This window comes from Olea europaea, unplaced genomic scaffold, assembly GCF_002742605.1.
Source record: "Olea europaea var. sylvestris unplaced genomic scaffold, O_europaea_v1 scaffold392, whole genome shotgun sequence".
NCBI classification, from domain to species: Eukaryota; Viridiplantae; Streptophyta; class Magnoliopsida; order Lamiales; family Oleaceae; genus Olea; species Olea europaea.
In genome coordinates, this window is record NW_019258717.1 from 381,942 (window position 1) to 396,596 (window position 14,655).

At 35.4% G+C, this 14,655-nt stretch overlaps 1 protein-coding gene across 1 annotated transcript; it reads left to right on the top strand.

The window, feature by feature from the left end:
- The first annotated feature begins 7,534 nt into the window (after positions 1–7,534).
- Positions 7,535–14,624, top strand: LOC111387143 (glycine-rich cell wall structural protein-like). The gene is made up of 2 exons (XM_023011675.1): positions 7,535–7,751; positions 14,313–14,624. The coding sequence occupies exons 1-2, from the start codon at positions 7,535–7,537 to the stop codon at positions 14,606–14,608; spliced, it is 513 nt and encodes a 170-aa protein (XP_022867443.1). The 3' UTR covers positions 14,609–14,624.
- The last annotated feature ends 31 nt before the right edge of the window (positions 14,625–14,655 follow it).

Sequence of the window (14,655 nt, forward strand, 5' to 3'; positions counted from 1 at the left end):
TCGAAAACAAATCATATTAGTGATGGACATACTCCCATCCTTTGAAAAATTTGACCTAGCTCAGATCCCGTGCATCGAAAACAACCACGTTGAAGCTTTATCCAAGTTGGCAAGTAGTAAGGATTCCGAATTACTAATGGTTGTGCCAATTTAGCACTTAGCAAAACCCCTCTATTGTTGCAAGAAGAAAGGTGATGTATGTAGAAGAAATTCACACATGGATGCAGCCTATAATAACCTATCTCAAGGACCAGGGTTTTCCTAGCAATAAGGAAGAAGCTTACAAGTTTAGGAAGAGGTCTGATTATTTTGTGTTCTTGGATGACGTGCTCTATAAGAGAGGTTTCTCTTCCTTCCTCCTTTGATGTATTGAGGGAAAGAAAAACCTACATTTTCCTCGAAATTCAAGAGGAAGTCTACGACAACCATGCCGGAGGGCTTGTGTTGGCACCAAAGGCTCTAAGGCGGGGGTACAATTAGCCTACCTTGAAAAATGATGCAATTCAATTTGTATGGAAGTGTGACAAATGCCAGCATTTCTCTCCTATTCAAAAACAACCTTCACACGGTCTAACAGCGATATCCAGCCCTTGGCTATTTGCCAAGTGAAGAATAGACCCCATTGGTCCCTTACCCAAGGGTAGTGGTAATGCAAGTTTTGCTGTTGTTGCTGTAGATTACTTCACTAAATGGGTTGAAGTGAAGCCTCTGGCCAAAATTATAGAGACAAACACTTCCAAATTTTTGTGAAAGAATATTATATGTCAATTTGAAATTTCCTACTCAATCATCTCAAATAATGGGAGATATTTGACAACAAAAAGGATAGGGATCTATGCGAGTTGGGAATTAAAAAATATTTCTCCACACCACACTATCCCCAAGCTAATGGACAAGTCAAGGCTGTAAACAAAACCATCAAGAATACTCTGATAAAACACTATACATCCAAGGGAGCATAGGTTGATGAACTGATACAAGTGATATGGGCAACCTGAACTACCAGTCAGACCCAAACCTTTCTCGATGACCTATGGTGCTGAGATATTGAGCCCGGTAGAGGTTGGACTACTTTCTCTTTACCAATTACAATTCAGTGAGATATACAATGATGAAATGAGAAGATGTGAACTCGATTTCCTCGACAAAAAAAGAGATGAATCCCAAGTAAGCCTAGCTACTTACCAAAGAAAGATGACACATTACTATCATATGAAAGTCAAGAAGAGGTCCTTCCAGGTAAATGATTTGGTGTTTCAGAGGGTGTTCCTGTCTTCCGAAGAATGGGGATTAGGTATGTTAGGACACAATTGGGGAGGCCAATATCGCATCAAGGAAAAACTACGACCTGGAACTTATTGGATATAGGACTTGGATGGAAAGCTATAGCCTTATCCATAGAACGTTGAGCACCTTAGAATATACTATCAATGATTGCACTTGAAAGCTGGAAGATCTTGCTCAGCCCCTATAAACAGGGATCACCTCATTTATTCTCCAAGGAGTATATCACATGCCTCTCTTCAACGAAACTGAACGATAAGGGAGAAGTCCTTACATGGATAAACGATCCACTATATATGAAATGTGGGTGCTTCAGAAAGAATGATCAAAGTCCCAAAAGAGATCATCTCATTTGTTCTCCGAGATGTACAATCATGTCTCTCCTTAACGAAGCTAAACGTCAAGAGATAAATATTTACTTCATAGGTTCTAAAGATTGACCAAGTTGAAATGTTATAAGGAAAATTGAGCGTCGTTAAGGAAGTATAAAGCACCATTAAAAAGGTATAAAGTTCTCTATGTTCTCAAAATTAGTTAAGATAAAAATATTTTGAGTGATGATAAAATATTTTGAGTGATGCAGTTCATTGCAAAATAAATTAGACGATCAAAGTAGTTAAGTCATGAACTTTTTTTAGGCCACAACACTTGATAACTAAAAATAGAAAGTACAAAATTATTCATTTCATTACATAATGGAATATTTATAAAAAGATCGAAGCCAAAATTACAAAGACCAAAATCTACACTGTGTTGGAGGTAGTTGGAGAATTGACGTCTCATTAGCAGGGGCTTCGACAGTTAGAGCCTCTTGACTTGAAGCTTCATCATCAAGAGCATCCTCTTAGTCCTTTTCTTCATCAGCTTCGACTGTGTCATTAGCTGGGGTCTAAAGCACCTCATCCAAGAACTCAGCTCTCACTTTAGTAGCATCAAGTTCTGGGTAAAGCTTCCCCACCTTGTCTACTACCTCAACTTAGGCGAACCTCCTCCAATAGATGCTGAAGTGCTAAAAATCTTCTGCCAAATGGAAGTTGGCAATACAATTCTTTATTGCCTCCTTGCCCGTTGAGCATCAGCTTTGGCCCTCTCCGCCTCTTGCACACAGGGCTTCATCAGGGCCTCATAAAATTGGTTCGCATCCTTGAGCCTAGTGAATTCTAAGTTAGCCTTCTCCAAAAGTTCAAATGTCAGCTTCTGATAATTGTTTAAAGTTTCAAACTTCTTGGTCAAGGAAGCCATTTCGCATTGGGATTCATGAACCTCTGTCTCTAGAGCCTCAATCTCTGCTAAAGCAAAATCCAACTTAGCTACCTCTTCAACTCGTTGGCCCCTCAGCTTTTCGGCCTCCATTTTTATTTTCTTTATCTCCTCCTTAGTCGAGGCCAATTTATCTATCGACTCCTTATTGCGCGTCTGGATGTCCTTTAGCACCTCTTGGCATTCCAAGCCCTTACTAAAGGCTCTAGCACTTTACCTCACTAGCTTTATTAGTAAGGTTTATCATGTCGTATGTAGAAACATATGACTGCCACTTATTAGTTGAAAACTTTGGCTCACCAAAGGCTCTAGCCCTTAAGCTCACCAATGTTGCTGTAAGGTCCATCGTGTCGTAGGTAGAAACATATGAATGTCACGTATCAGTTCAAAACTTGTAAAAATTAGTAATGACGCCTCAGACTTCAAATGGTTGCATACCCATCACTACAGGAGCAATCTCCTTGTCTTGTCCCATTAGGAACCTCCTTAACTTTTTAGGGGTCTGAACTACTACTGCCTTCATCACGGCCTCCAAGGCCTGCTCTTTTTCCTTTGCAGCCTTTTCATTGGCCCTCCAAATCGCCTCTACTTTAACGGCTTTCATTGAAGCCTCCATCAACTTCGAAGGAGAAAACGCAACTTGTTTAGCAGTAGGGACAACGGTGGTGCTGAACATCCCAGAGGTGGAGCTACTATGGGATAATTTCCTCTTTTTATGATTCTCCTCCATTCTCCTTTTACCCTTGTCGAGCCTTTGCTTGTCTTTTTCGACCCTCTGAGCTGCATCCTCATCGCTTTTCTCAGCATGATCCTTGCTGAGGCGCTCAAGCTTTCCTTAACATGTTTAGCAGCTCTAGAGGAGAGTCTTAAAGCCCTGGAGCCCACGGTCGCAGTGGCTTTCAAGATCAAAGCCATATCGGGGTTTTGGTACTTTTTCCTTCCAAAATCATCTGCAAGTAGTAAAAACAATGTTAAAATCTAAAGAAATGAACTCTATACTTATAAAAGGGCTTCGGGATCTACCTTTTGAGGTCATTAATCTAAAGTATAAGAAGTACTTGGTTCGATCAATGAGGTTGTCAAAGTGGTGTAACTTCAAATGACGTCTGTAAAGGTCATCGATGACGTCCCACTCAGTATGGTGGAGCTCAAAGCAGTTCCCTAAAACTGAAAAACAAAAAAGGTCAATAAAAGTATTAGTATTTCAAGATAGGTAGTAGAGGGACCACTCACATGCTTCAAAATATTGGGTTAGTATAGTGCAAGCTAGAGCTTTGTCCCCCTCCACCATCTTCCATTTCCCCTCACCCAAAACCAGGTTTCTTTCCCTCATTTGATAGAAGATGACAAACCCAGTACGAAATGAGCATGGGCTCTCCAAGGTATGATGTAATACCACCCATTTGACTCTTTTTTTTCCAAGGACACGAGGTTGGAAGAGTGTTTAGAAGACGTGGAAAGGCATTTTGCCAAGCAAGGTCTCCTTCCATAAAAAGTAACGCCAACTAGTTGATTCTACTCGTTTGGCAAAAATTGGGTTGAAGTCAGCATAAAAGACCTAAACACCATCACAAAAAAGGGTATAGAGGTAGACACATACTTGCCTTCAGCAAGTATTCACTAACGGCCATACAATCAGGCCTTGGATAATAGGCACGTTCGTGGGTCTATGAGACTAAGAATTCTATAGAGTTTGGGATCCTAACAGTGGGACCCTCGCTCTCATTGCCTAGTATCCTTCCTCCAATCCATCGAGCATAGCTACTTCACTAGCCTTGTGACTATTATCCTACCACTGATAGCATTCGAGTCGAAAGCCACTAAACTTGAAAGAGAAAATGGAAATAAAGGAGTCTAGAATCTTATGAAAGGTGAAAACGATGGGAATCGGAGGTGTCGCCTGAGAATAGAGATTATCGGAAAAGATCAAGAATGCTGGAGAGTTTGAAGCTTTTCACAAAGGTAAAGGTCAAAATAATGGTAGGATTTTAGCTTATATACAAAAGATAATAGAATCACAGTCGTTGGATCGAAATCTAATCCATCTGAAGTGTCCATTCTTGATTACATCTTGGGCGTTGAATTAGAATGGTTTCTTTTGCAACACCTCAGATTGAGGCATGCTCTGTACCTATGAGCCTCAGTGCGAACATTGCAGCGTGGACATCATTACGTATTATGTAACGGGTGTGTGTGTATCGAAAGTGACAATGTTGCAACTGTTTTTTCTTGGAAAAGTGCAAAAAATCAAGTCATTGGCACCATTGTCAATGTCACTTCTACCAAAACAAAGGAGTCTCGACAATTCAACACTTCCCTATTTTGGCTCATATAAATTTCAGCTTCTACCAAAATAAAGGAGCATCAATAGTTTACACTTCCCTGCTTCAACTCAAAATGAATTTCAACTTTTACCAAATTAAATGAGCCTCAGCAGTTCAGCACTTTTCTGCTTCAGCTCAAAAAAAATTCATCTTCTATCAAAATAAAAGAGCCTTGACAGTTCAGTACTTCCCTGCTTCGACTCAAATAAATTTCAGCTCCTATTGAAATAGGACAACATACAAGAATCGGCTTCAATTTTGAATTCCAATCATGATACAAATATCTATACTTGGACTTGGGGACGTGTGCTTGTCAAAAATTTAACTATGATAGGAAAACTAGCCCAAAATACGTTTCACTCAATATTGATGTCCACGCATGATATAAATAATCATTCTTGGACTTGGAGGACTATTGTTGCGCCTCACTACATAGGCTTCATGTAATCGACCCTTTGAAGCCCTTGCGATGAAGCTACATGGATTGTTGGAATATGTAAAGCCGAAGCACCAAAGCCGTAATTGTCATGGCGGTCTCATGTTAATGACAAAGCTCCGAAGTCTCTCTACCAAAGTAATGAAGCTCAACAAACGTCAAAACAAAGCTTAAGTGACGACCTACACGTGAAGATTTTGAATTTATGTATGATTATTTTGGAATGATTGATGGGACCTTCATAATGAGTAAAATGTCAAAGTTTTGTCAGTCAAGGTTGGCTACTCTCTATAAGAGCATCAAATGTGCCAAAAGCTAATGAGTGCGAATTAATGTCTAAGATTGGATGCTTCGGATCAAGAGATGATGGCAAGTATATTCATCCATTGGGCACTACTTTATTTGTAACATTATAAATACCCCCCTCCTTATATCATTTGTAGGCAAATACACAAAGCTATTTGTCTTCTCATTTGTTTGTTGGAGTTTCATTTATCTTGCTTTCTTTGAGTTGTTAGCGATTGTTTATTGTTCCCAAAATATATTGCCGAATCCTAACATATTTCTCTCGTGTTGTAGAGCTTCTTACATGTCCAAACCCGAAGTATTGTTGACTAATAGCCTATTCATACGTATTGGAATTTGCTTACATGTACACGAATGACCCAATATATGTTGTCCGTGTCACACTAACGGGAAACGAGGTCAACAAATACCTATGTTATCAAACAGGACTAGTCCATCCAATTTGAACGAAAAATCTGAAACTGGCCAAAAAACTTGTCTGGACAGTGCTTCAAGTCAGACTAGCTGTATACTGGGAAAAACCCGGCTAATGGACCAGTTCAACTCCTAAACCGATTCACCCGCGATTGGTTTTGGCTGTTTGGACAGTTGAATTTTCAAAAAAGTAAATTTGAAGAACCAAGACTTAAGCAAGCAGTTAAGGCCCCAGAAAATTGTGATAACTTATTAGTGGCCCAACTTTTTTCTAGTTTGCTAACTTAAAATTTTCGGTTAGTGCAGTCGACGTGGATATGAATGTTATACACCAGCTCTAAACATTTTCAAGTACACTATTACTTTAAATAATGTGCCATTTAATTTGAAAATATGTGGAAAAACTCTAGACCCCCAAAATAGATAATTACTTGAATTTGGTTTCTTTTTACAATCCAATTTACTCTTTCATTTAATTTTTTTTTTTTTTAAAAACACTAAATGCTACATAAATGTTAAAGCAAATCATCAAATTTTTTTGAATCTTTTGCCATATTTGTTTTCTCTTTTTCTATTAATATTAACAGAGAACATAATGAAAATTAAATACAGCGAATATTAATATGTGCATACCTTTGGTTCAATTCTTGACCCTTTCGTGCTTTTGTGCAATGCCGATCTTAAAAACATATTGAAAAATTGAACTTTAATGATTCTAAGAGGAAGAGGATAATAAATAATTGTTAATAGCTAGCAAACAATCCTCCAAATAACATATATAGTTTATACCATAACATGAAAAAGAAAAAACATATATTGTTATTTGAAAATCCCTGCACGAAAGTATATATGTATATAACCCTCCCCAAAAGGATACAATGATTCAATTTAAAAGTGGGAAAAAAAAAATTACGTAGACTGTTTCGAGCATATGTAAACAATCAAGAACTTTTTTGTAATGATCTACTTGCTAGAGCGAATAGCAAGCGAATAGTATCGGATGGATTTTCTGTCTCAATTATCAGAATGAGAGATATTTAAATATTGAATTTCGTGCCAGAGAATTCCCTTCAAGTAAAATTTCATTTCCCACATTTATTTTTAGATCTATCTGATACTTGACTCAAAATTTCTTCAAGTTATGAAAAATAACACATCTAGTGGAATATAAATTAACGTAAATGCGTAATCTGAAATATTGCATTAGAAGAATTATTAATTATAATGAGCTTTTTTAATAGCTAAACGCTTGGAAAGAAATGAGAACATGCGGATACATATACTAGTAACGTAAATAACATCCTTTATTTCACTAATTAATAACTAAAAATATAAATTAAAGTACTAGTACTTTCTTTATAACCGTCAAGTTAATGAGACTCCACTAACTCCTACATTAATTCAAGCATTAAACTTTAATGCAAATAATTGATATTCAAGCATTATATAATCCCTTCTTCATATCCTAAATTCTCATCAATCAAGAGCAGTCTTATACTTGCAAATTGAGATGACTTCCAAATTTGTTCTCTTGGTTCTTCTTGGTGTTCTTATTTGCACCACCACTGCGAGAAAGCTAGTTGAATCAGATGGTTCTTTCAATGATGAAAAAATCTTCTTTGATCACTGGAATTCAGGAGGTGGTGGCGGCGGAGGTGGAGGTGGAGGTGGAGGCGGATTAGGTGGAGGATATGGTAGTGGATTTGGATTTGGTGGAGGATATGGTGGTGGAATAGGCGATGGAGCAATCCCTTGAATAATTAAAGAAGTTTCAATTTCAATGCTCAACCAATTAATTCAAGCTTCCTTTGGTTAAATTAATATGCCTCTTTCCTTATCTCATGCTTCATTACTTCGATGCAAATCTTATTATGTTATAAGGTTAAATTTGGCTTATTCTTATAATTTTGTCACAACTATAAAAAGTAAGTTATAGTGCACACTTTAAAAATGTGAAATTTAATAATTTTACGGGAACTTTAATGCCATAATATCTAAGTGAATAAATTCGCCAATGCTTAATCCCGAATAAATAAGTCATATCAAACTTAATTATGATGATCAATTCAAAATGACTTTGACAACGCTCGATCTGGATATATTTTGACTGATGTCATAGAAGACTTTTGTGTATGATGAAGGTTTAGATTTATAATGCACCGATACGGACATGTGTATCCGACACGATACGTGTGAATACATTGACTCATGATTTTTTTTAAATGTACTGATATGACACATCGTCGACACATTAATTAATTTTTTTGAAATTCATCATTTATATAGAATAAATTTATTTTTATACTTATTATTGATTTTTCTTGTTGAAATCTTTCAAATATGAGTACTTATTTGTTATTTATTAATAATTTTGAGTTAAAAATATACAATAGCTATAATAAGAAAAAAACGATTATCGTAAAGTGTCCAAAAAGTGTCAGTATTGACACGTGTCCAATACAAACACGAACACGCTATCCTAATTAGAGTGTTTCTGTTGCAAAGGTTTTGATATTTTATTTTCCTTAGGTTGGACACAAATTAAATAGCTCCAAATTGAGCCAAAAATATGTTTGAGCATGTGTAATCATCGAGCAACAATCAAAATTAAATAAAACCTGCATGCTTGTGTGTATGGACGTCATGTCCAAACTAAGATTTTCTTTAAACCTGATCGAACTATAAAAGTTAGGCTGTCAAATCGTATTGTGCATTCAAATTTTTTTCCTTCATAAAGATTTATGACGAATTAAAAAAATAAAAGAAAAACATAGCAACCCATATGCAAACAAATTGCCGTAAAAACGGAAAGATAATTTAGGATTCGAAACAAGTATACCTATGGGCTCAGTATGAACACACTACCACTAAACCCTTAATAATTGGTTGTGGACAGATGAGCATTTTCATTTAATTTATCTTTGTTTGTAGAAAATAACTAATAGCGATATTTGATAGTTCTTTTGACAAAATATATTTTAAACTGTTGTATATTATGTTAAATGGGTAAAACTTAATGATTGAACGAGGAATTGGAAGAAAGGAGTGAAAATTGTTGAAAAATTGTAAAACCCAAAATATAGGGACTGAATTGCAACATTTCAATAGTTGATTCAAGCCAGATCAGTTGTGCTATGTGTCAACTAACAACCCCAGTTGACAATTAAACATATAGGAAGAGGGCTCACGCTGAATAAAAAAATCATGGGTCGCCCCTCTTGTTAGTACACTGTCAATCAGGGTTGTTAACCCCAATTGTACAAGAAAAATAATTCCAAGCCAGATTCCTTGTTCATTTAAAATTCTACATGGAAACCACTTTCTTGCACGACTTTTGACTTTATTCGCCTCTATAAATACAAAACATGGCAACCAACTAAGGAGACCTCTCATACATCTTTCGGATACATATTATACTTCAATACTCATTAATTATTATGATCAAAGGAGGAAAATTCATAGTTTTTGTAAGAGAATTGAAAGATATTTGTAAGAATTCAATCAAGTGAAGATTCAAACTTGGTTTTTGGGCAAAGAAAAGAGAGCGCAAAAGTAGATTCATCAGGAAACCGTTGAATAGATTCAAAATTTCAATATTCATCTCCATCTTCTCAGTTTATCAAAAATTTCGATTATGTATTTTCGCTTAAATATGATTTTTTTGTAATTTCAATAAGTTAGGCTAGTTTTATATATTGCTAAGATGAGTTAAACCCTTATTATGCCATTTTTAGTTTTTAATTAATTATTTTCACTTTAATTTCGTTTGATTTGTGAATGTTTATTATCTTTTTTATCATTCTTTTCTATTGTTTGATCACCAATTAAATTGTTAGTAGACTTTATTGTTATCGAGAGAGAGAATATGATTTATGCATAATATAATAAACATTGTAAGATTCAATATAGGATAAAAATATACCTATACACTTTATATGGTTTCAATAGGTGTTCTAGCACTTGTTAATGTATTTATCATATTTGCATCTTTAATTGAGAGATAGAAGGGTCACACGAGGGGAATAAATTTGATTGCTATCGAGAGATGTTTTCAATTAAATTATGAACATTGATCAACATAAATGATTTCAAATTGTCAATTTAATTGTTACACTAAAAATGGAATAGCAAGAGAAATTCAACATCTTAGCAATACTTTCACATATTTAAAAAAAAAAATTCTAGTTTAATTAATAATTTAGATATTAATATAAAAAGATAACAAAACTTGTTTGATATTCGATTAAAGTTGCAATTAATTTTAATTCAATAAAATACATAGTTCTCGTGGGTTTAATACTCTATTAATTACTTTATTACTTGTTCACAATCTTGTTCACTTGTAGGAAATCAAAGGACCACCTTCAAAGATTGTGGGCTAAGGCGGTCACTTCTTGGGCCTTGCCTAGGTCTTGTCTGACGTCCATTTTGAAATTGGCTAAGATTAGATGTCATGAAAAAATGATGCATCTCATAAGATTTGGTAACACTCCAAGTATATGTACTTGATAGTTGATATTGTGTTATTTGAAAAGTAATATGAATTCATTGGAAATCATTTTTTTTTATACTATAGACTCCATAAAGACGGATAGAAGTGAAAATATAAAGAAAAAAAAAATATTATATTAATTTTATGATCTCTTTTTATGCTTTCTTCTGTGTTATCCATAACGGGTTTGTTTTTATACATGCCTTTTGCATAAAATTTTATGAATTGTGTAAAACCTCAAAAAGTAGTGAGAATCAGCAAAATGTTTGAATACGAAGAATATAAGCAGCAGAACATTCTTCACTTTTGTAGAGAAAATGTTGATTCTTGATTCGGTTGGTTAAACTCATTAATTGGATCAGTTAGTGAGTTAGAAAAATCAGTTAGGAGCCTTTGGTTCTAACAGATTTTCTGATAGTTGTTGTAGCTGAATCATACATACATATTCTTGTAAATCTCTACATTCCTTTGCCTATAAGTAGGATAGATGGCTGATACGTGAAAGGGTGTGAGCAAGAGAATGTGGGGAACACATTTTGTAGTAAGAGAAAGTGAGATTGAGAGAGAAAATTCTTTGCAACAAGTCTCTGTAACTTTCTGTGATTTTCTTACTGGTAAGGCCTGATGAGTGTTGGTGAGTGGTGTTGTTTTGTGTAAAACAATTCCTATGTAATATTCCTATTGAATGGCAGATTGACTGGGGTTAAATCCCTGCTGGTTGATGAAATTTAGTCCCAAGACCAAGAAATTATTGAGATTATTTGTCTAATTCTTTGCTGGTTTTATGTTCTGCCATTGCTGTGGTTTCTTTCCTATCTATTAATGCAAATCTGTGAATGATCATTATTTCCTGGGACATGGGAGATTGGTAAAAATCCTAACAACTTTTATTCTTTTTGAACAAGATTACATTTATGAATGGTTTTGTCTTACATTTGAATTATTTATTTACCTCATCATCGCCTATTTTGAAATCCAAACCAACTCATTTCATTTTTCGTAAGTGTTGACACACAAAAAGTTCAGCCCAAGTCGAATAGCCAAGGAATGGAGCCCAATTAGAAGATCCTCAAAATTAAATAGCCCAAAGAACGACCCAGTCAGGCAATAAAGGATAAATGCCCAAATAAGGAAGCCCATGAACGCAGAAATACCATCGCCCAAGGTTGCAAGTCGTCCAAGATTTGAGCGAATGAATTGCCATGCAGTCGTCCAGAGCTGTGACTCTGCTCTCGTCCAAATATTCAAGTCGCCCATCATCTTAGCAAACATAAGAAGTCATGGTTACCCAAAAGTGCAGTTAATGAAGCAGTTATTGGGTAGTTCTATCACGTTCCACGATTCAATAAATTCAATTGAAGACGGTTGAACGACAAAAGTAGTGACAGCAGTTAAAGAAGGCAGTTCCATAACAAGTTGGCCACTACAAGGAAAGTGGACAGTTATAGAGCGATCAAGCGGTTTCTTAAGCAGTTGATCACGAAGAAATTACCCAGGGAGTATAAAAGGAAGAAAAGACATAGAGCAAAAGACCCCGAATCAAACACTCTCAAACAGAGAATATGTAACTTTCAATTTCTTAATTTAGATTTAAACACTTCTTTTATAGTAACTCGTGTGCTTGCGCTCCTTGGAAGCATTCTGTTTTTACTTTTCAATTGTAAAGTCATCGTCAATAAAAAACGCCCATTTTTGGGACTTTGTCTCAAGAGGTTTGTCCCTTACACAATCGTCTGATCCCTTTTTAATTGTTAGCGACTAACCCGCGTGAAACAGTAAGAAACAAAGCAAAACCAAACAACCATATATTGCGGTTCAATTTGATTTCAAATTTTAGTGAAATAAAAGTAATTGTTTCAAACAAGATAACATAGAAAAATTTGTCTAACGTTGATGAATAAACTGAAGCCTAATTAACATAAACGTTACAATAGTTATATATTAGTTTTGATACAAGATTAAAGCAATGAAATAATAGAAGTTCAACACTGATTGATGCTTCCAAATTCGTTCTTTGTGAAATAGATAAGGAAATATTATCATAAATAATTGTTCATGCCTAAAAAGTCAATAAACGTCGACCAATAATTTTGACTCTTGAAACGTAAATTGAGGTATTGAACTAATAAATCACATAATAGGGTAACAGTGCTTCTTCTTTTTTTAATTGAATGAATAGTCAGAGGTTTCAATAGGTTTTTCAATTATCAAATCCTTAATTAATCTATTTCTAAATGGTTCAGTTTGTCTTCGTACTAATCTAAAATGAGAGATTGACATGAATAAAAATCAACATTTTGGTAAGACTAGGCAATTACATGATTACATGACGAAAACTACCCACACACACGACTATTTTACCCTGACACGGGGCCATTTCCAAGGCCAATCTTAAAAGCATATTGAAACTCATCACACACGTTTGCATATTATTATGTGCTCATATAAAGACATATGAATAAGTCATGTGTCCTCCTTTACCATGATTTCTCGTAAAAAATTTAAATAGCTAGTATGTCTATATAAGTCAATTAAAAGCTTAATAGCTTAAAGTTATCCTTTTGTGCTACATTTACCAAGCACATTACCCTATGGACAAATTTATAATACTTACAATCACTCATGTTTCAAATACTGTGTTGATATTCGATTATTAATGATTAAGAGTTGGCTTCGTCCCTAATCCCCTTTTAACGTTAATTCTCTATTAATATCTTACAAAGCTTCTTTGTAAAAGGTTATCACGTCATACTAACTAAATGTTGGAAAATAGTTTATAAAGTTTATTTTCATCAAATTTTGACCACATATTTGGATGGGTCTCGCTACTTGAATTTGGCAAGAAATGAGTCAATCATGTTCTACTCGTGGAGTAGATAAATTTTTTATATTTGAATGTTGAAAACTATTTTCGGATGAATGAGAAATTAGTAAACGAAGTTGGGTTGGAAAAACATGATTTCCGAAATAAAAAATCAAATTTTATATAAAGAACGCCGCTCGAGTAGCAGCCTAGGGCGAGAAGAGTGGCTATCAACATGTGCAACTTTTCGTGAAACAAGTTGATTTTTAGGTTATGACTCTTCAGTTGCAACACATCAACCCTTATAAATTGAATTCCTATATGATGGTTTCATTCACTCCTATTTTATGCAATCAAAGCATATGATGTAACATCCTTTTCCTACCAAAATTTTACATCAAAATCTTGTTTCTTTTCATTCTAAAAGGAGCAAAAAAAAGTTCGTTCAGTTCGTTGTTTCTTGTGTTTTGAAGTGTTTCAAACACAAGAAGTTGATCGTTTTATGCCACATATGACAACTACCGTCGTGATCAACTAAGAATATCATCACTCCTTACGTTAAACTTTCTATCTTCCAAATTATTTAATGCATCAGTAATGAATAAGACCAAATTAGAGAATTCATTAACTTCACCAAACTACTTCAATTAAAATTTCATTTACAGTTTCTTTAATAAATTACATGAGCCACATAAATTCTTACGTTAACAATTAGGAGGAGGTTTACAGATGAAGGGGTTAAAATACTCCTAGCGATTCACTTCAATAATTGTTTACTTGTAGCACTTTATAATCCCCTTTTCGTTTCCTAAATTCTCATCAATCAAGAATCAAGGCATATCTTTTATTCGGAGATTGAGATGACTTCCAAATTTGTTAATCTCTTGGTTCTTCTTGGTATTCTTTTTTGCACCGCCAATGCAAGAAAGCTTGTCAGCTCAGAGGGTCCTCTCAATGATGAGAAAACATTCTCCTTCGATCATCCGATCTCAGGAGGTGGAGGGCTTGGTGGTGGAGGTGGTTTAGGGGGTGGTATTGGTGGAGGGATAGGTGGAGGTGGCGGCTTTGGCGGGGGTGCAAGTGGCGGACTTGGAGGTATCAGTGGAGGTATTGGTGGAGGTGGAGGAGGAGGAGTGGGGATTGGCTCTGGAGGTTTTGGAGGAGGAATTGGTGGTGGAATTGGAGGTAGCATTGGAGGATTAGGAGGAAGTATTGGTGGCGGAATCGGCGGAGGAGGTGGATTTGGTGGAGGATCTGGAGGTGGAATAGGAGGTGGTGGATTCCCTTGAGTAAATAAAGAATTTTTCAGACCCTTTCCCATCTTTTCATTTACATT

Excerpts from the sequence above, each read along its gene's own strand:
- LOC111387143 (XM_023011675.1), top strand. The coding sequence starts at position 7,535 with ATGACTTCCAAATTTGTTCTCTTGGTTCTTCTTGGTGTTCTTATTTGC. Across the intron at positions 7,752-14,312 it reads ATTTGGTGGAGGATATGGTG|GAGGTGGAGGGCTTGGTGGT; the intron begins GTGGAATAGGCG and ends ATCCGATCTCAG.